The sequence below is a fragment of the Ctenopharyngodon idella genome, chromosome 10 (genome assembly GCF_019924925.1).
Source record: "Ctenopharyngodon idella isolate HZGC_01 chromosome 10, HZGC01, whole genome shotgun sequence".
NCBI classification, from domain to species: Eukaryota; Metazoa; Chordata; class Actinopteri; order Cypriniformes; family Xenocyprididae; genus Ctenopharyngodon; species Ctenopharyngodon idella.
The window spans coordinates 39,488,237-39,508,217 of record NC_067229.1 but is presented as its reverse complement, the minus strand read 5'-3'; the positions used below and the strand labels follow the sequence as shown (position 1 = coordinate 39,508,217).

General features: G+C 39.7%; 2 protein-coding genes across 6 annotated transcripts; both read right to left on the bottom strand.

Moving 5' to 3' along the window:
- Window positions 1-191: 191 nt before the first annotated feature.
- On the bottom strand, window positions 192-14,564 carry si:dkey-250d21.1 (uncharacterized). 5 transcript variants are annotated; one of them, XM_051908424.1, is made up of 14 exons: window positions 14,249-14,564; window positions 13,568-13,688; window positions 12,890-12,997; window positions 12,271-12,307; window positions 10,280-12,129; window positions 10,161-10,188; window positions 8,249-10,017; window positions 8,110-8,158; window positions 7,887-7,930; window positions 7,663-7,711; window positions 5,702-7,548; window positions 5,509-5,545; window positions 5,265-5,348; window positions 192-5,164 (listed from the first exon to the last, which is right to left on the bottom strand). In XM_051908424.1, exons 1-14 carry the CDS (start codon window positions 14,350-14,352, stop codon window positions 900-902), a joined length of 10,392 nt encoding a protein of 3,463 aa, XP_051764384.1. In that variant the 5' UTR covers window positions 14,353-14,564; the 3' UTR covers window positions 192-899. The 5 variants fall into 5 exon arrangements, with proteins under 5 accessions (XP_051764384.1, XP_051764386.1, XP_051764385.1 ...); XM_051908426.1 differs by having other exon boundaries at window positions 5,702-7,545; XM_051908425.1 differs by having other exon boundaries at window positions 7,666-7,711.
- A 1,040-nt stretch (window positions 14,565-15,604) lies between these two features.
- Window positions 15,605-19,206, bottom strand: thap12a (THAP domain containing 12a). The gene is made up of 4 exons (XM_051910787.1): window positions 19,086-19,206; window positions 18,629-18,709; window positions 18,008-18,047; window positions 15,605-17,782 (listed from the first exon to the last, which is right to left on the bottom strand). The coding sequence occupies exons 2-4, from the start codon at window positions 18,631-18,633 to the stop codon at window positions 15,884-15,886; spliced, it is 1,944 nt and encodes a 647-aa protein (XP_051766747.1). The 5' UTR covers window positions 18,634-18,709; window positions 19,086-19,206; the 3' UTR covers window positions 15,605-15,883.
- Window positions 19,207-19,981: the final 775 nt, after the last annotated feature.

Genomic DNA, 19,981 nt, shown 5'->3' with positions numbered 1-19,981 from the left:
TCTACCGTTAAATTAGTTTCTACAATGCAACATCTAGGGAAAAAGTCTCAGGGCAAAAAGCTAAACAAAAAGAACACATGAATGAATCCATACTTACAAGTACTCCCCAAACTTTGAAAGGTGTACACTGCCATCTTGTGGACATCTTTAAATGTATTTTGAATTGAGCAGAGATTCAGAGAAAACACTGCTTCTTTTTAATGATTTTATTTATTTTAGTCAAATATATATGAATGCTTCCTTCATGAGGAGGGCTTCTGGGGGAAATGTTTACAGAAAAATCCATTCATCTAAATAAAACTGCAAACAAATCAACCTTTGTAACACGCATAATGATAAAGGGACAGACCATTTTTAGATTGTGCCGTGGGATGATATTTTGACAGTATAACACAACCATTGTAATTTATTGTGATAAAACATGTCTTTTCCCCCCCAATGCATCTCAGAGGATTTACATGATTTGAAGTCTTTAAAAGTTCCTGAAGATATTAGGAAATTTCCAGAAAGTCTGGTCTGAAAGTGTCCATCCAGACTTTTTGTATCATGATTCAGAGTTATGTAGGGTTTTTGCATAAAGGCACAAAGCAGTAAGGCCCCCCAAGGGCATCCTATTTTCATTTTTTTGGCAAGACATTGGTCCCAATTGGCAGTCCTCTTTTTCCATGCCACTTACGTAAAAGGAAAATAAAAAAGACAAAACATCAATAAAACAATTATGTGATTATACTTAAAGTGTACAGGTCTAATTCATAATTATTAAGTAATAAAATAAACATACTGAAACCTACAATCAGATGTGATCTACAGTTTAGAGAATACAGAGGGACATTCTGAAGTTTCAGCAGTGTATGACATCCTAATGGAGAGCTTGTTTGGGGGCAGTTAAGTCAAGCCTACTACAGAGGGTACAGCTCAGATTTCATCTTTCCCTGTCTGAAGCTACTGTGCATGCTGGAGCAGGGCAGGACTGCCAGGAGCCTAAGGATGGTTGAAATGTTGGGAAATGACTGGATGTCAGAAGCTTTGAGAGTTCCAAGAACAGTGTTGGGTAGGTGTTGATGTGTGGCAGAAGTATCTTGCCACCTGTCCCTCCACCTCTGCAGCTCAGTCTGGAAGGAGTCTGGGTCAGGTAAGTCATCTTGAAACACCTTGGCAAACTCAGTGTCCTTGCAGCATCCCTCCACGTTTGACATGACATAAGGCACAACCTGCAAGCAGCGAAGAGCAGACAGAACATCCTGGGAGAACCCCTCCACCTCAGCAATACAGTGCTCAATAGCCCCTTTACTGAGGTCCTCTCTGTAGTGCACATTTAAGGGTGGTTGTAGCAAAGGTACCTGCAGCTTAGAAGCTAGTGCAACTGCCTCTTGAAACCAGGTTTGATGGTACGTGTCAATACTGTTCTTCATTTCACTGAGAGAGGGCAGGAGATCAGACAGGCGGTTTACAGCTTGATACACATCATAGGAATTTCCCTGAAGACTCAGACTTAGGTTTTTGGTGAGGCTTAAGATGTTTTTCATAATCACAACTGTCAATATGAAATCAAAGTTTTGGACAGCAGAAAGGAAGCTCTGGGCCTGTGCTGCGTTTGCCTCATTATCTTGGTTTCCTTTCATCTCATTCAAGCAAAGCACGATGGCCTCTAGAATGTCTGTAGTAATTTCCAGAACCTCATGGCTCATTGCCAATTGATTACTGCTGATCTTGGCTTTCAGCTCACTGGCTTTCCTTTCGTCCTTCTGGAACAAATGTACAACAGCATCCTCTAGTCTTACCCGTCGAACATCCTCAGAGAACCATATAAACAGCTGCTCTAAGCACTCAAAACTGTGAGTTATCTCTCTCAGGGAGGACCAACTGGCTAGCAAAGACTTCAGAGTAACAGGGATTGGGAAACTGAAAGCATGAGGGAGTCTCTGGGAAAGCAAATCTGAAGCCTGTGTCATCTGAGAGAGTGAGGCACCTGGTCTTGCCAAGGATTGACTTCTACAGAGTGCCAAGTTCAAACCCCACTTCTCAGAGAGGGCAATGGTGAGAGTATCCACAAATGAAGCAATGTTTGTGGAAAGGGGGATAAATGCTAATATATTTTCACTCTGAATGTCTTGTTTGTCAAGGTAGTGTATTCCTACAGGGATGTAAGGTTGGCCATCAATTGCAAACTCTTCCTCAGCGACTATGGAAAAGAATTTTATGTTACATAGTTCTTTGAGCAATTCCTCTCGAGCATCAGCACTGTAGTGGGTAAAAACAATTTTTTTAGGTCCAGTGCTATCCAGAGTAATTACTTGGTCTGTGCCATCATGAGCCTTTACTTCAGACTGGTCTGTGCCTTCTGATTCTGATGCTATGGGATGATCAGTAATATCCTCAGGTGAAACAGGTGTGTAATGGTCAGTAACGCTCTGAGTTATTGCAGAGGGCTGATCAAGGCAAACGTGTACTGCTGCAGTTTCTTGGTCTGAGCCATCTAGAGCCACCAAATTGAACTGATTTGTGCCACCTTCTGCAGCTACTTTAGGCTGGTCAGGGCCAAACTGATCTACTGTGTTGGACTGATCAATTTCACTTTGATTCCCTGGTACTATCTGGTCAGTTTCAACTTGACTAAGTTCCATAGACTGATCTGGTACACTTTGATTCAATGCAATTGCAAGAACAGTTCCACCTTGAGCTTCTACTACAGACTGATTATTTCCACAGGGTACACTTGCCACAAGCTGATCAGTTCCACTTTGATTCTCCGATGCTACCTGCCAAGTTCCATCATTATCTGCTAACCCAGATCCACTTTGATCTACTATAGGCTGATGAGTTGCAGCTTCCACAAATGCATCAGTTACAGTTTGATCTGCTGATGACTGTCCAGTTCCACTTTGATCTGCTGTTACAAACTGATCATTTCGAGACTCAACTGCCATGAGCTGATCAGATCCACATTGATCCCTCAAAACTAGCTGACTAGTTCTAATTTCATTTGGTAATACAGACTGACTAGTTCCACCTTGATCTGCTATTACAGACTGATTCGTTCCAGAGTCAACTTCCATGACCTGATCAGACCTACATTGATTACCCAATATTAAATGACTAGTTCCAACTTCATTTGGAAATACAGTTTCTGTCTGACCAGCTTCGTTTTTACCATCAACTATAGACTGTTCTGACTCAACTTGACCAACTGCTATGAACTGATCAGGTACACTTTGATCTTCTGTTACTGACTGACAGGTTACATCTCGATCTTCGGTTACAGACTGATCATTTCCAGAGTCATCATCTACCATGAACTGATCAGATCCACCTTGATCTCTTGATACTAACTGACTAGTTTCACCTCCACTTGGAAACCCGGTTTCTGTCTGAGCAGTGTCATCTTGACCCTCTACTATGAAATGGTGATTTTCAACTTGACCAACTACTATGAACTGTTCAGTTACACTTGGATCTACTATTTCTGACTGACCAGATACACTTTGATCTGCTGTTAAGGATTGATCATTTCCGGAGTCAACTACCATGAGCTGCTCTGATCCACTTTGATCTCCTGATACTAACTGACTAGTTTCACCTTCACTTGGAAACCTGGTTACAGAATGACCATTTTCAACTTGACCAACTACCATGAACTGTTCAGTTACACTTGGATCTACTATTTCTGATTGACCAGATACACTTTGATCTGCTGTTAAGGATTGATCATTTCCGGAGTCAACTACCATGAGCTGATTGGACCCACTTTGATCTCCTGATACTAACTGACTAGTTTCACCTTCACTTGGAAACCCAGTTTCTGTCTGAGCAGTGTCATCTTGACCCCCTACTACAGAATTATCATTTTCAACTTGACCAACTACCATGAACTGTTCAGTTACACTTGGATCTACTATTTTTGACTGACCAGTTATACTTTGATCTCCTAATGACTGATCATTTCCAGAGTCAACTACCATGAGCTGATCGGATCCACTTTGATCTCCTGATACTAACTGACTAGTTTCACCTTCACTTGGAAACCTGGTTTCTGTCTGAGCAGTGTCATCTTGACCCCCTACTACAGAATTATCATTTTCAACTTGATCAACTACTGTGACCTGTTCAGTTTCACTTGGATCTACCATTTCTGACTGACCAGTTACACTTTGACCTTCTGTTAAGGACTGAGTTTCTGCCTGACCAGCCTCATCTTGACTTTCTACTACTGACTGATCAGTTTCACCCTGACCTGATGCTGCAGAATGATCCTCGAGAGACTTATCAACAGGCTCAAATCTATGAGATTCAATTTGATCCCCTAATACCAACTGACCAGTTTCACCCTCATCTGCTATCCCTGTTACTATCTGACAAGCTTCATCCTGACCTTTTGCTATAGACTGATCTGTTTCAACTGGACTAACTGCCAACTGCTCAACTACACATTGTTCCCCTGTTGCTGGCTGGCCATTTTCAACTTGATCTTCAACTGCACATGGATCATTTCCACTCTCATCAATTTCCATGACTTGATTGGTTTCACTTTGATCTACTGACACCAACTGATCATTTACACTGTGATCAACTGCAATGAGCTGAACAGATTCAGTCTGATCCTCTGATATCAACTGACCATCTGCTAACTCTGTTACTGTGCAACAACCTTCATCTTGAGCATTTATAGATGAATCACTTTGTTTCTCTGTTGCTGGCTGGTCTGTTTCAACTGGTTCTGTTGCTACAAACTGATCAACTTCCATGGGTTGATCAGTTTCACTTTGATCAACTGATACTAACTGAACAATGCTAACTGGCTGTTCTTCATTAGACTGCTCAGCTTGATTAGTTACAGTTTGATCCCCTGTTTCTAGCAGACCAATTCCACACTGATCAATTACTTCAGACCCATCATTTACATCCTGAACCAGTGTGATCAGTTGATCACTTCTATCATGTTCTGCTACTGGGGTTTGCATAGTGGCATCTTGGACAGATTCTGTTGGTTGTTCAGGTGTGCTGGTCGGTAGAGAGCTGCAAGCAGGGATGACTTGAGCTGCAGTTGTGGCCTTGTCTGAGCTGTTGAGCATTAAAGATGATGGCTGGTCAGGTGTACTTAAGACATGTGTTTCTTCAACCCTTTCTATTTCCACTGGAATTTCCTCTGGAGCAGCAGTTTTAACATCTAAACAATGGATGAGACATGATTGTGTAAGAAAAAAACAGAGATAATTCATAATCATGTACCTAGGTTATTACTAATACTTTCATTTAATATTACTGACCGATTCCAGCATCCTTTGCCTCTTGTGGATAACCAGAACCATTTGTATCCACAGCTATCTCCTGTGGAGCCATAGCAATCACCTCTGAGAACGGACAGGAAAGAGTGTGTCAGAATAAAAACAACAGCTTATTATAATACTTTAAGGGCCCATTTTAGATACTCAAAAACCAACTGCTCAACTAACATATCAATAATCAATCTTTCTACTTGCATATATTTTTATAGTAATTAGTTTTACTTACCACCTTCCATTCTCAGGTGACTAACTCTTGCTTTTACCTACATGTATAAATACAATCAGGAAAATAAAACAGAACAGGGTTTTCAGGAACATTACTTATTTATCAGCTGATATTAATACTAATACAAACATACAGCAAAATATGTTGAATACAATGAATTATAACAGTATAAAGACTAAGAAATTTACTATACCTGAGCAAGAAATAGATGACTTTCCGGATCACCCTCCAGGCATTTCTCAATCACCTCCTCCAGGCTCTGCAGCGTCTGCCGATGCATAAGAAGCATGACTGCATCAGTCTTACTGCCTCTGCTGAAGATACCATCTCTGAGTAAGGTCCTCAAGGCATTTAGCGTTGTCTTCATTAGATCACACTCCATGCTAATGCTAGGCAACACAGCCACAAGCTTAAGAAGGGTTGCAATGTTTGGAAGGTTTTTGGCTTCGTTATGGAGCAGTGTCTCAGAGATGGAGGTGGGAGGACAAACATCTTGATATTTCTCCCTCCATACTGTGGCCCAGGTGTTAATATCTTCTTCAGCTGTTTCTGGCTCAGGGAGATCACTTATGTATATTGTGTGCAGTTTATCTGTGGATTCTGGGAGAATGGGCAGAGGGTTGCATGTTGGCAGAAGCGACAACACTTTCAGTGCTTTTAGGTGATTCTCTGAGAAGTTAAACTTCATTTCTTCAATCAAACCGTTTAGAACTGGTAAGCTAACTGCTTCCATGTAGAACGTTTCTGGTGAATCATGGCCACTGACAGATTCTGCATATGACAGCAATCCTGTGACTTTAGTAGTAAGATCCACTGCCTCCTCAAACCAGGTAGAATGCACTGCACTCACATTGTCCAACATTTTGCTAAGAGAATCTATTATTGGCATAATCTTCTCAAGCTCACAAATAATGTCAGCAGGGTTTCCGCAGCGAAACACAGTGCTGCAGTTCCTCAACGGAGCACAGGCGTTCTTCAAGATCACTAGGGGGATGACAAAATCTACCTGTCTAATGGCTGTGGACAGGGTCTGAGAATGCAGTGACATGCCACTACTCCATGACCCACTGGAGTTGGTGCTAACAGAATCTAAGCAGTTCAGGGCTCCCTCCAACATGTCCACCAGAATATCAAAAAAGTCTTCTCTCTTTTTCCATCTAGACAAGCAGGTCTCTGGGATCTCTGCAAGTGCCTCCCGTGGGGTATTCAGAAGCCCATCCATGGTCTGGGCAAGCTCACTCTCTAATTTGGGTGACTGGTCAAAAAACTGTAGCAGATCCTCAGCTGTCTCTAGAACCTTTGTAATGTAGGCATTCTGTAGGCTTAAAGCCAGCCAGTAGGCAAGTCCACAAGACTCACTGGGAGTGTTCACAGCTAAAGGATAGCTCTCTAAAAAGCCCAAAGCCATCTTCCTGAGACTTTGGCTCCCTGTACCAATGCACATGATGGACTGGCCACGACAGCAGCCCATCTGAAGTCCCCACTCATCCTCAAGTGTAGCTGAAAGAGCCTTAGCTTGCAAGTCCACATCAGAGCTTTCATCAAATGGCAGAAAACCTATAAGCTCCACTTTAGGAATGCAGTCATTTACATATCTAACAAAGAGTGGTAGGAACTTCGCCTCGCCCACTGAGATTGCTCTATCAGTAATGATGGAAAAGAAAGGAGAGTCCTGAACTTCAGTGAGGATTGTTTCTCGTATGGCCTTTACAATACTTTGCAGCATTTCCCTCTCTGAAAATGATGCCCCTTCCTTCTGTACCCAATGACATGAGGCAAGTTTCTGTACAACAGCATCTTGCTCTGATTTGTTAAGGTTGATCAGCGAGCAGTTTCTCCTTGCAAGCTTAGCTGCCTGTTTGAAGACTTCTTCACAGTTCCTTATGTTATCTGCTGGTTCATCAGAACGGCCATTTTCATCCACATTCTGGTCCACATCATCAACCTTGACATGCTGGTCCTCAGCAACCACTTCTGCTATGTTTTCAGACTGCTGCTGAGCCTCTATGCTCTCTGCAACCTCTTTGTGGGTATCTGCTTCTAGAAGGCAAGGTAAACATTATTTTAGACAATGTACAAGTTTAAATGAAATAAATATTATATTTATAACAGATCAAGGACTCAAATGGAAGGCCAGTCCCACAAATTACATACCACTACCTGTTATCTCAGAATTCACCCCTAGTGTTCTGGAGTCTTTGTCCTGTAAAAAGAAGTACTTGTGAATAAAGCTAAAAAGGCAATCAACTAAAAACAACTGATATGAAGTAAAGTTTTACTGAAAATAGTTCAAAACAGTTTTCAACTCTATCACCAATTTGTACTTTTCTGATACACTACATAACAATAACAATCATTATTAATGCAACTTTACAAACCTGCAGAGTGTCCCTGTTCTCTACTTCATCCATGTGGATGTCATCTGCAATGTTGGCAAAGTGGGCATTAAAGTCGGCATGAACTGTTATTGATCTCATTGTGAACAACTAATCTCATAGCTCATCTACCACTAAAAACATACATTCATACATAATTAAGATACTGATTTTTTTTTTTTTTTTTTTTTTAAGAAAGCAATAAGAATAATCATAGCTTACATACCTTCCATTTTTATTTCAGCAGTCCTTCCTAAGGTTTTGGATTCTTTGTCCTGTGGAGCACAACAGACATTAGAAACACATCTGAAAAGCAAATTAAACACTTAACACAAGCAACTAATTTTAACAAAACTGATCCTTACCAGGCAAATGCCCTCCAGCGTCTTAGGTGTGAGCTTTAAGCACTGAGCAACCATTCTGTCTAGGTCTCTGTTAAAGTCAGTGCCAACCTGAAGCATGGCTAAACAAGGCAATCTGTCCATGGGTGAGGTGTTGCTCAAGTAGTCTTGATACATTTTATGCCGCTTCACCTCACCACAATAATCCAAAGCTGTGCTTGGCAACACACACATAATCTTCAGCAATGTATTGATGTTTACAAAGTATTGCATGAGGGGTAGACGCAGAGTCTGAAAAATGGTCTCTGGTATGGTTACACTAACCACTTTCGTTTTCCACTTCACTTTCCAGCAGCTCAGCTCCGTGAAGAAATTGTCAGGATCTGGAAGGTCACCAATGTACAATGGAGGTTTCGACTTGAGCGTTTCAAAAACATAGCTCATTGTCACAGAGCATGGGACCAAAGACAATAAGTTGAGAGCCTCCTTGTGGTCATCAGAGAAATAATCTTTCACCATGTTTATGAGGTGGTCAACTAAAGGGACACTCATTGCATCTTTGTAGTATGTACCTGGTTTCAAGAGGCTGTCCCTTGGAACAATCACGCTATCAGGCACTTTAACCTGCACACCCAGACTCTGAGCAAAACAACAAGCTTCATCAAACCAGTTCTGATGGAAAACCTTGATGTTGGTCTTCACTCGGTTAAGCGTGGCCACAATACCACTGATCTGGCTGAGCTGCGAGGCAGCACTAAAATGATCTTTCTGTAGAGCTGCACTCAGTTCTCTGGTGAAGGATGAGGCATTCTTCAGCGCAACAATTGCCACAATGAAGTCAAAATCCCGAATTAAGTGAAGTAGTCTTTTGGCTCGGTTGGATACTGTCAAACTCCATCTTTGTGGTTGGCAGTTATCAATATTTTCTAGCCAATCTGCCAGAGGCTCCAGAATCTGAGCGAAGACTTCGTAAGAGTCATGCTTCTCAAGCCAAGAAGAGCAGAATTTTCCTTGAAGCTCATGGATTTTCTCATAGCTCTCTCTTAGGCCTATGGCTAAGATTTGATCTAACTGTTTCTCAAGGGCAGACATGCTGTGGAAAAAAGACACTATCTCCTCTAATGTGTCTATGGCTCTGATGACTGCAGGTACTGGAACTGATCTTGACCACCAGGTATTGAAAGAGTAACATGAGCAGTGTGTGCATATAGCAAGAGGATACTTCTCCTGTATTTTGCATGCAAAAGCCTTGAGCTTGTAGGACACTTCACCAGAGCCAAGGTAAGCTTGACCTCTGCAGTAACTCAAATCCAGACGCCACTCATTGGTGACAACATCATAAAGCCGTTCGCACATGGCCTCAGTGTCAAGAATAACCTCAACAAATCCCATAAGCTCAAGGCGCATGACATCGAAACTGTCAACAAATCGGAGGAAAATTGGTAAGTAGTCGGTCTCTCCGAATCTGACAACTCTGTCGATAAACAGAGAGAAGAATGAATTTCCGACCTCTGAAAGAATCCTATCCCTAACAACATCCTCACACACTTTAAGGACTTCATTCATCTCAGATTTGGTCACATATTCTACTTCTTGATCTTGATCACCCCGAGTGTGTCTGCTTTGCCTGCTATATGCTGCAGTGACAGCAGCCTGTAATGCAGATTTTAATGCCTCTTTATCAGTTTCTGCACACTCGGGCGGTTTCTGTCTCTCAACGTCCATATTTAAAGTCATCTCTCTCGGTTCTTCTGTATCTTCTTTAGAGGTGTCATTTGCACTGGTTTCTGGAACTGTATAGGGTTTGGAGTAAAAAAAAAAATTAACAACTGCATCTAATATTACAGTAAAATTCAATTCAAACTTGTTCGAGCTATGAAAACCAGAAGACGTTAACATTTTTTAAGAATAGTAAGTCAGAGATGAGAAGTTTTACCTGATGGCTGCACTTCCATTATGTCATCCTTTAAAAAAAAACAAAACAAAAAAAAAAAAACGGTGAACAGGGATTTGAGGAAACATTTTTTAAATTACAATTAATAAAAATGTGTTTACCTCTTGTAAAAGCTGCAGGACTTCTGGATATTTCTTTACATACGCCTCTACCATTTCCTCAATGCTGAAGTGGACATCTTGATTGACATAAACAAAGGCCATATTGCTCAGTCTTTTTTCCACTGGTACTTCTTTCATGTAGGTGTGATATCGGTTTAGCACCATGTCATACTGCCCATACACATCTGAATCTGCATGGACACAAGGGATGGTGCCCAGGACTCTCAACAGGCTCTGTACATTTGGGTAAAAGCCTATATCTGGGATCTTGAGGGTAGCAAACACACTAGTGGGAAGAATCCTTCGCTTGCTAGCATGCCTCCATTTCACTTCCCAACAACCCAGCTCATCATAAAAGGAGTCAGGACGAGCCAAGTTATTCAGGTTAGCATCAGCAACTTTGTCTTTGCGGATGCTAAAATTGTGGTCAGCCATGTATGAGGGCACCAATGACAACCATCTGAGGATTCTTGCCATTTCAGTGCCAAGGACTCTTTTGACTTCATCAACAAGGTATTGCAAAACCTTCTTGCTCAGTGCTTCCCTGTAGTAATCCTCCAATGATGCTTGTGGTTTCTCCGTGCCATCACCGTTTGCCACCATCTCCACTGGCAGATTGACAGGCACCCCCAACTTCTTGGCTCTGCCCAATGCATCAGAGAACCACTTCCTGTGAAAAATGGCAATCTCCTGCATATGTTTGGTGAGAAGCTTTAAGGCATTTGAGATGGTGTACTGTAAAGTGCTGCTGATGCTGATTATTCCCCTGAGGCTGGGGTTCAGGATGCTTACACAACACAGCGTGTTCTTTAAGACCACAAGAGTAATGATGAAATTAAAGTTCTTCAGTTTCTCTTTCAGCTTTAGAAGCACTTCTACAGTGTCTGCATCCACATCTGAAAGGGCACTGGTACACATCTCTCCAATGCTGCTCAAAAGCGGCTCCAAGATATCAAGCATTGTCTGGAAAGCATCTGTGCCATATTCCCAATGGTTCTGGCAAGAATCCTTGACTCGGTCCACCTCACCTTTGATGTGGCTGTATGAAGCGGTGATCTTGCCATCAAGTTTCTTCGCCAGAGTTTCTGATTGCCTAATAACCGCAGCGACTTGCTCTACAGTATCAACAACATCTTGAATTGGAAGGATAGGCATGGAGCGAATCAACCACATGTTGAAGGCGTAGGGCTCACTGGGGGACAAAACTACCTGTGGAAAATCCCGCAGCATCCTGCAGGAGAGTTCCTTCAGCTTCTGACACATGCTACCTGATGACAGGTAGGTGAAGCCACGGCAGTGCTCCATCCGCAGGCCCCACTTGTTGCGGATCTCGGATATAAGCATTAGAAACAGACTGTCAGAGTCAACATCACAGGGAAGGAATCCCATGAGGTGTTTTTGTGGAAAGCCTTCACCTGTGACAGAGCGGATAAACACAGGAATCTGGTCCTTGCCCTCAATGTTTATTTTGTCTTGGAGAAGTATGGAAAAGAAGCGCGCAAGGCGCAGACTATTGCGGATCTCCTCACGCATCACATCCTCGCCTAAGGTGAGCACTTCTTTTTGGTCGATCTTCTCTGCACATATGGTATTGACAGAAAGCGGCCCAGCAGGGTCATTCCCTAATGGTTTAACAGAGTTAAAAGCAGCATTGTTGGCGATGCTGAAACCGGTAAAGGCTAACGTCTCTTTGAAGTAGTCTTTCAAAGTTTCCTTCGCTTTGGAAATAGCAGGATCCTCCTCTGATTCATCATGTGCAGGAGGATTTTGAATTTGAATGTTCTCTGCTGGGTCACTTTCAACTTTAACTTCCACCTCTGTCACAGAGGGGTTTAAATTATCGGTGGTACCTTCAAAAAATAAATAAATAAATAGAGAGAGAACACAAACACACTTAAAAATAAAATAGCAGAGAATCCCCTGTAATTAGTTTGTGTAATTAAAAAAGAAGAGAGAATTAAAAGCAGCTGACATGGAAATGCATTATCTACCTTTAGTTTTCTTTGTGACAATTGGCTCATCTCCTGTCTGAAAAAATTAAAACAAAAAAAATGTATCATCATATGCTAAAATGTTTGTAGTTAACACTACAATGTGCAGATAATGATAAATAAAAACAATGAATAACAATAAAAAGCTAATACATTTCATTACTGATGGCTACAAATTATAAAATGCTTGTTGGGTAAGGGATCATTGAGAACCATTACATGCATGAAATTTAATTCGCATGAAATGGTGGAATCACATTTACATTCAAATGGTAATTAATCTACACAGAACTCAATACCTTGTCACTGCATATTTAGCTTCATGAGCATCAACTTTAAAAAAAAAAATGGGTGAGTAGTTTGCTTCATTATTTTATGTTGCTTTGTAAAAGCCCATATTGCATAAGATTATGATGATTTTGTTGGAAAAAAATTCAAGACATAAGCAAAGTGCACAGCCGCCATTGGTAGGAGCACGGGCAATGACCATACTGCTAGGGCTGCAGTTTGTAAATATATTTCAGTGTATTTAAAAAGCATAAAAATTTACAAAAGACCCTATGAAGCAGAACAAAAACAATGTTTTATGATCTACTTGATGTGTAAATCAGAGACTCACTTTCTCCCTTGTCCTTTTTCTGTTGCTAGTTTGTGCATTGTCCTGGTTGGATACAAAATCAAATATAGTAGGAATGGCATCATCCTTCAAAACAGCCTTAAGATCGCTCTGGGGAAAAAAAAAAAAAAAAAGGAGTTTTATACATTTCACCACACGAGGGTTTGTTGTGACATGCTTAAATCATTCATTTGTGAATAATTTATTTTTCAAATAATACATCAGCAATTTTTACCAACAACAAAATAATAACATCCCATTCTCAGAGTCTTATTATAAAGGCACCCATAAACAAATTTAATATTGTGAAAGAATTCAACATTTTTTTTCCATTTTAAAAAGCAAAAACTATTCTTTACAAAAGAAAACTCAAGTTTACAAATGGTCTTTAATAATGTAATTCAAAATGAAATAAAAATAAAATAAAGTCTAATTGTATTCATATTTTGATGCAAAGTTTACTGTAATCTAGTTTAGCCACTAAAACTTACACTAAAACATATGGCATACTTGTTACCAACTAACACATGTCAGCCCACTGGTCAACACTACATATGTCAATACTAGGAAACAAATTATTTTCACAGGGTTTGTTTACTTACATCAAGCAGATAATGCCAGATACAAAGTATTTAATAATAAAAAAGTCCATATTTTTTTAAACAGAAGATTCTCACTTACTTGCTGACATATCATTGACATCTCAAAATGTTTTGAGCACAATTTGTAGTTCTTGTGTAAATCTTCAGCTGTTTTGGTCTCCAGATCTGGTCTGTGGCAGTTACCCACCCATTGTTTACATCTAAAGATATGAGGCAAGGTTACTGCAGTAGTGCAAAAATGATGTTTTTAACATTAAAAACCTCAAAGATCACAGGACACAAACAAAGCATATTGTTTAATGAATGTCACAAAATACCAAATACCTCAAAAAGAAACCAGCAAAACACAAATAATGCCATAAACAGAATAACGTATTCTGAGGGAATTAAATTCCTGCCATTTTGGGAAGGGCCTGATGATGGCGAACGTGTACAGGACTCATTTGCTTACAGTAACCCCATAAAAGTTGAAGCAATCACTTTGAAGAAACACAAAAGATGATTTCATAATTGCCAGCTACAAAATAAACCTTCGCAAAAAAATCACTGCATAACCAGATTAATGATAGCAACATGATAAGCATTTAGCTGACAATAAGGGTGCAATGCATTCAATGAATCATTGCAAAAGGGGGGCAGAAGCTAACCAGCTAACAAATAAAGCTAATTTGCGCATTCTGTACTTAAATAAAAATCTAAATAGCAAAAAATAACATTGATTGAATTTCGACTGCATTTACGCCCAAAAGGCTGCACTCACCGATCAGGATCCAGCGGGAAACTAAAGAAGGAAACGTTGGACTGGTCCGCACTCTGCTTGCAGTTTGCTGCGGCACAGCATTCGGGCATTTTGGACTTAATCATAATGAATATTGCATTGCATGAATCCTCCGGCGCAAAAGGAGACGCTTCGACAGCAAAAAGAGCGCGCGCACGTCTACATAGATTCTACGCTATCGAGCGCTTTTTCCAATCGTCGCGTGCATGCATTCTACTGGAACTTGCTCATGGCCGAAATGTTGCTACTTTCACATAGGAATCAACAACCAGGAAGAACACCTATGTAGAGCGGAAATGGACTAAACCGAGGACGGATCCCCCCAAAATAACTCTATCACCGTGATTCGTTCCCCTCCTCGCGTGCATTTAGCCTACAGATTAAGTAAAAATGCTGCACAACTGATTATTTAAAAATATATATATATATTACAAGTTATAATTCAAATACTACAAATTGTTTCCCTTCTCCACGAGGCGCCAAATGTTTTTTTTGTAACCCACGTGAACATTTAAGGTCACACCCATTTAATAACATTTAATATTAAGTCATAACTATTTTATTGGTTTAAGTATGCATGCAAAAATTAGTTAAACCCATTTAATCCCACCGGTAATATTTGACTTGGAGGATCTAATAAGAGTTGTTGATATACTCTACACAGAGTTGTCAACAATAAATTACAGGTTCAGACTGTCTCGATTTCATGTTAATTTTATACAGATTTTTAATTTCAGTTTGCTCCTCTAAAAGATGTCATAAAACACAACCACGATATTTGGTACATGTATTAATATGTATTCTAATTTTAAATTATTTTAATATTTAAATACAGAATTTTATCATTTCATCTGGTAGTTGTTTGCCACTTTCTATTTTACTTTGGAGTATTTTTCCATTAGATACATATTTAATGTTTTTAAAACCTTTATAGGTATGTGGTAACTGGTTTTCCATGGAGTATAACACATGCTCACTTAGCTGGACTTACATTTGTGAATAAACGAGTTAATATATGGTGTTTCGATGCTGCAAACAAAATCCTCGGGATTAATAAACAGTGTACCAGTAAAATAGCTAAGGTTTGTGATATGGCAATATATAACTTTAGTAAATGTAATATGCATACAAAAGAAATATTTATGTGCATGACACAATAATTGAAAATTTAATGCACTATTAACATTAAATCTGTAAATCATATTTCTATATTCTTTATAGAAATGTATATTATTAAAAGTAATAATAGTATCCAAAGGAAATCATAATTTATTTGACAGTCCAAATTAAAAAGTTGATTTAATATAAAATTATACCAAAGATGAAGAACAGAACACATTTTTACCTTTTTGCAGAAATGTATTTAATTCTGAAAAATACATTGAACAATTTCAAGACACATTCATGGAGCTGGACAGGAAAATATCTTTTTAATGTTTTCAAATCGGGGTTACATGTTTATATACACAATTCTAAATGAAACAGTAGGATCTAGTAATCTTGGCTGACTGTACATGAAAGCAAAAGTAACAAAATTATAGCTGCAAAATTACAAACTGCTGATTGACAAGCAGAGTCATCATACTGCCATAAATAAGACTGTACTGCTCCCTGTAATCAATCACGTTTCTCCGATGGCTCACTATCTGGATACATTTTCAAGTATGTCTCCACCATGTTGTCCAAATCATGCTTAATGGCAGAGTTAATATAGAACAGGGTCATACTCTTGTTTCTGTGATGCACAGGTGTATCTTCCAGGTATGTTGTCAGTCGTTGTTTCGCAGTGCTGCATTTCTCATTCGTCAGGGCAAAGACCGGCAGATTGTACAGGACTTTCAGGAGAGCACACACGTTGGGGAAGAACTTCACATCGGACAGCTGAAGTGTCTCGTAGATGGTCGATGGCAATACAACATCTTTAGTTCCATGCTTCCATTTGATCTTCCAGCAGTGCAACTCGGCAGGAAAGGTGTCTGGGTTCAGCAGGTCATCTTTATAAATGTCTACACTGGTCTCCTCTGTGGTGTTGAACTTCAACTGTCCCATGATAGCAGGGACAAGTGACAAGGACTTCAAGGCCTTCAGATGATTTTCAGAGAAAAGGTCAGAGAGCTCCTTAATCACATGGCTGACCACAGGAATGGTGACTTGCTCTTTATAGTAGGTCTCAGGTTGGATTTCCTCACCAGATGTTGGTCGTTTTCTGAAGTACAGCCTGGGTACTTTGACTGGGATTTCAAGGGCTGCGGCCAGGTTGACGGCCTCCTCGAACCAGAATTCATGGTAGACCTCGATATTATCGTAAACTTCATTCAGCGAATGCAGAACAGCAGTTAGACTGTTAGATGCGAAGAAGACCTCATTCGTTTGCCCTTGCAGATTCTTACCAAACGCTCTGGTAAAGGAAAGGGCGTTTTTCAGCACCACTAACGTCATGACAAATTCAAAATCGGCCAATGCCTCGGATATGATGAAGGCGTTGTGTGCCACTTCATCGTTCCATTTGTGATCTTCGTTGTCATGGACGCTATCCATGCAAAGCAGGAGAGACTCCAGGAGGTCAACAGCTACTTCGAATGTATCGTGCTGCTCGGTCCATTTCGAGTTACATGCCTCCTTGAGGGCATTGGCTTTCTCTTCATTTCCCTGATAGTAGATCGAAATAGCACTTTCCAGCTGATTTTGCAACAAGGGCGATTTACTGAAAAATGCATCCAGCTTTTTCAGGGTAGACATGACGAGATGCACTCCTGTGAACGTCATTGTGTTTGCGAGGCAGATGTTCAAGGAGCAATTGGAGCAAGGGGTGAGAACAGCTAGTGGGTGCAGCTCAGCTATTCTGGCCACCACTGCTTTGACCTTCATAGCGGACACACCAGAACACAAATACGCCTGTCCTCTGCAATACTGCATGTCCAGGCCACATTTCTCGGTCACTTCAGCAACAAGCCTCTCGGTGATAGCCTCCACATCACCTTCAAAGAGCAGGAACCCGACAAATTCCTCCCGGAGGCAGTTGGTCTTGTCCACAAAACGGACGAACAACGGGAGATGGCTCTCTTTGCCTATCTCAACCAGGTTGTCTACAACCAAAGAGAAGAAGCGTCCTTCTTTAACATCAGCCAAAAGCTCTTCACGAATGCACTTTTCCATCACTTCCAGCATCTGCTGCAATTGAGTAGAGGAGCAGTACTCGAGGTTTACAGGCGACCCCTCGAACTTCTTTCTGAGGAATTCATCGCCTGCGTTGATCCGGTACTCCAACAGTGCCTGGAAGTTGCTGGGAGTGAAGCTTTTGCTTCTGGGTTCTTTGTCAGAGTGCCCATGCAGAGGGATGTTCTGTGTGCCCATCATCACGACAACATCAAACAGAGACTTCAGATACTCTTTATTGAGTGTTTCCTCATCAATGATCTGGGGGCTGCTATCAACCCCATCACCATTTTTGCTCGCACTGATCTCTTTGGTTGTTGTCTCACTATTATCTTTAGGTTTCCTCACTTTGAGAGTCCGCTGAGAATGTAAAAAAATATTTGTGTAATTATTTTGTGGAATACATGTAAATGTATAGAATGTAAAATTGCTTTATTTAGGCATTACTAAAAAAAATTAAAACAATTTTATTTCAAATTGCAGATTTTGCAAGGAGTGTGTAAATATGTGAGAAAAATCATATTGCAATGGCTAGATAGTTCTGAATTATAAAACAAAGACACAAACAAAACAAAAACAACTCACATTTACTCTTCTTCGCTTCAGGGGCATCCTTATTTTCTGTCTGTTAAAGAATTTGATGTTTTTAGTATACCGCTCACATACAGTATTTAGACAATTGACTTTCAACTTTACTTTGAAATGCAGAGGTGGACAGTAGTTAAGTGTTTTTACTCTACTCAAGTACATTTTTCAAGTATTTGTACTTTATCAGAGTGTTTTTCTTTGGAAAACTTTTACTTCACTACATTCCAAAGCATAATGTCTTACTTTTTACTGCACTACATTTCATAAATAAAAGTTTTTTTTCCCTTTAGTAAGTACATTAAAAATGTAGTACTTTCTTACTTGTACTCAAGTAAAACTTTTACTTAAGTAAGAAAGTACTACATTTTTAAAGTAATTAAGTATTAAATGAAATTCAGTATGAAAAGTAGTGCAGTAAAAAGTACAATATTATGCTTTGGAATGTTGTGAAGTAAAAGTTTTCCAAAGAAAAACACTCTGATAAAGTACAGACACTTGAAATAATGTACTTAAGCAGAGAAAAAAACTTCACTACTGTCCGCCTCTGTTGAAATATAAAGAGACTGTCATAATCCAGAACAGTATCACATAGATGAATACATATTGAGCAACTATTACCTCATCGTTTGATCGTTTGAAGGAAGGATTGTCAAATATTGTTGGTACCGCAGTATCCTTCAGTACAGTCCTGAAAGGGCTCTGGATAATAATCACAATAATGTGCAATGGAATATGTTAGAGATCACATGTTATTTATTTGATGGGAAGTTGTGATGTCAAGCTGTAGTGTCCAGTAGTTTTACATCTTATTTTATACAGCAATTTCTAATACTTGTATAATTACTATACATGCAGTTTTTGGAATATTTAGATTTCAAAAAAATATTAAATATAAGTGAACTGAAAAGTGAGCAGTAACAGCACCTAAAATATAAAATTTCCATTATACATATACACATTTTAAACTAATCTTTTAAAACTAATCTTATAATTTTAGAGTACTTAGGTTTGTAATTTTAAGTACATTCAAAAACTACCACAATAATTACATACTTAGCATGAATTCATAACTTACAGTTTTGGTTATCAAGTTAGGTTCAAAGTGCCTGGCACACAGTCTGTGGTATTTGTTCAGATGGTCAGGCGTTTTGTCTTTCAGGTCTGAGCGACTGCAGTTTTCTACCCACTTCTTACATCTAGGGAATAAATATGGCATGAATGGAGCATCAAAGCAGTTTTTAAGAACAATGATGTAGACATGTAAGATTTTATCTGTGTAATACTACAATATAGTGCACATTTTTGTTTTACTGAAACATAACATTCACAATTATATCAATGAAGTTCATATATATATATATATATATATATATATGACAGATGAGTACATTCAATCAGAACTGTGAGCCAGTTGGGCTAACATATAGACTATATGAACAACAGAAATGCTGAGTAAAACTGGGCTGCCTGATGAATAACTCCCTGTTCTGTAATAATACTTCGTGTAGTATATAAACACTATTTAATACATGGCAGACTCGCATCTGATCTGTCAGCAAGCTAACTAGCTCAGCAGAGCAATACATAGTCTGTACTGGCAAATAAATTACGTTAAATGAAGGGTAAATGCGAAATCCTATCGTCTGGATAACAAAGAGTAGGATAGGTGAGGAAACGTGTGTAATATACCTCTCGGGATCCCGTGGAAACCTGAAGAACGCCAGCACCGAGTGAGTGCTGTTCCTGGAGCAGTTCAGCGCCGCGCAGAAATTAGGCATCGTGCGTTCACTCTGAGTCGAATCTTAATAGCGAATCCAGATCATTTGACTCACTGTTATTATATTCCACTCAGAAAGTTTTAAAAATTTAGTTTTAAAGACTAATAAAGCGGTAAATTGATCGGCACTCTAGTGCTTTGTGTGGCCTGGAGGAGAAGCGCGTTGGAGTTCGTCTCCGTCCCACAATGCTTTG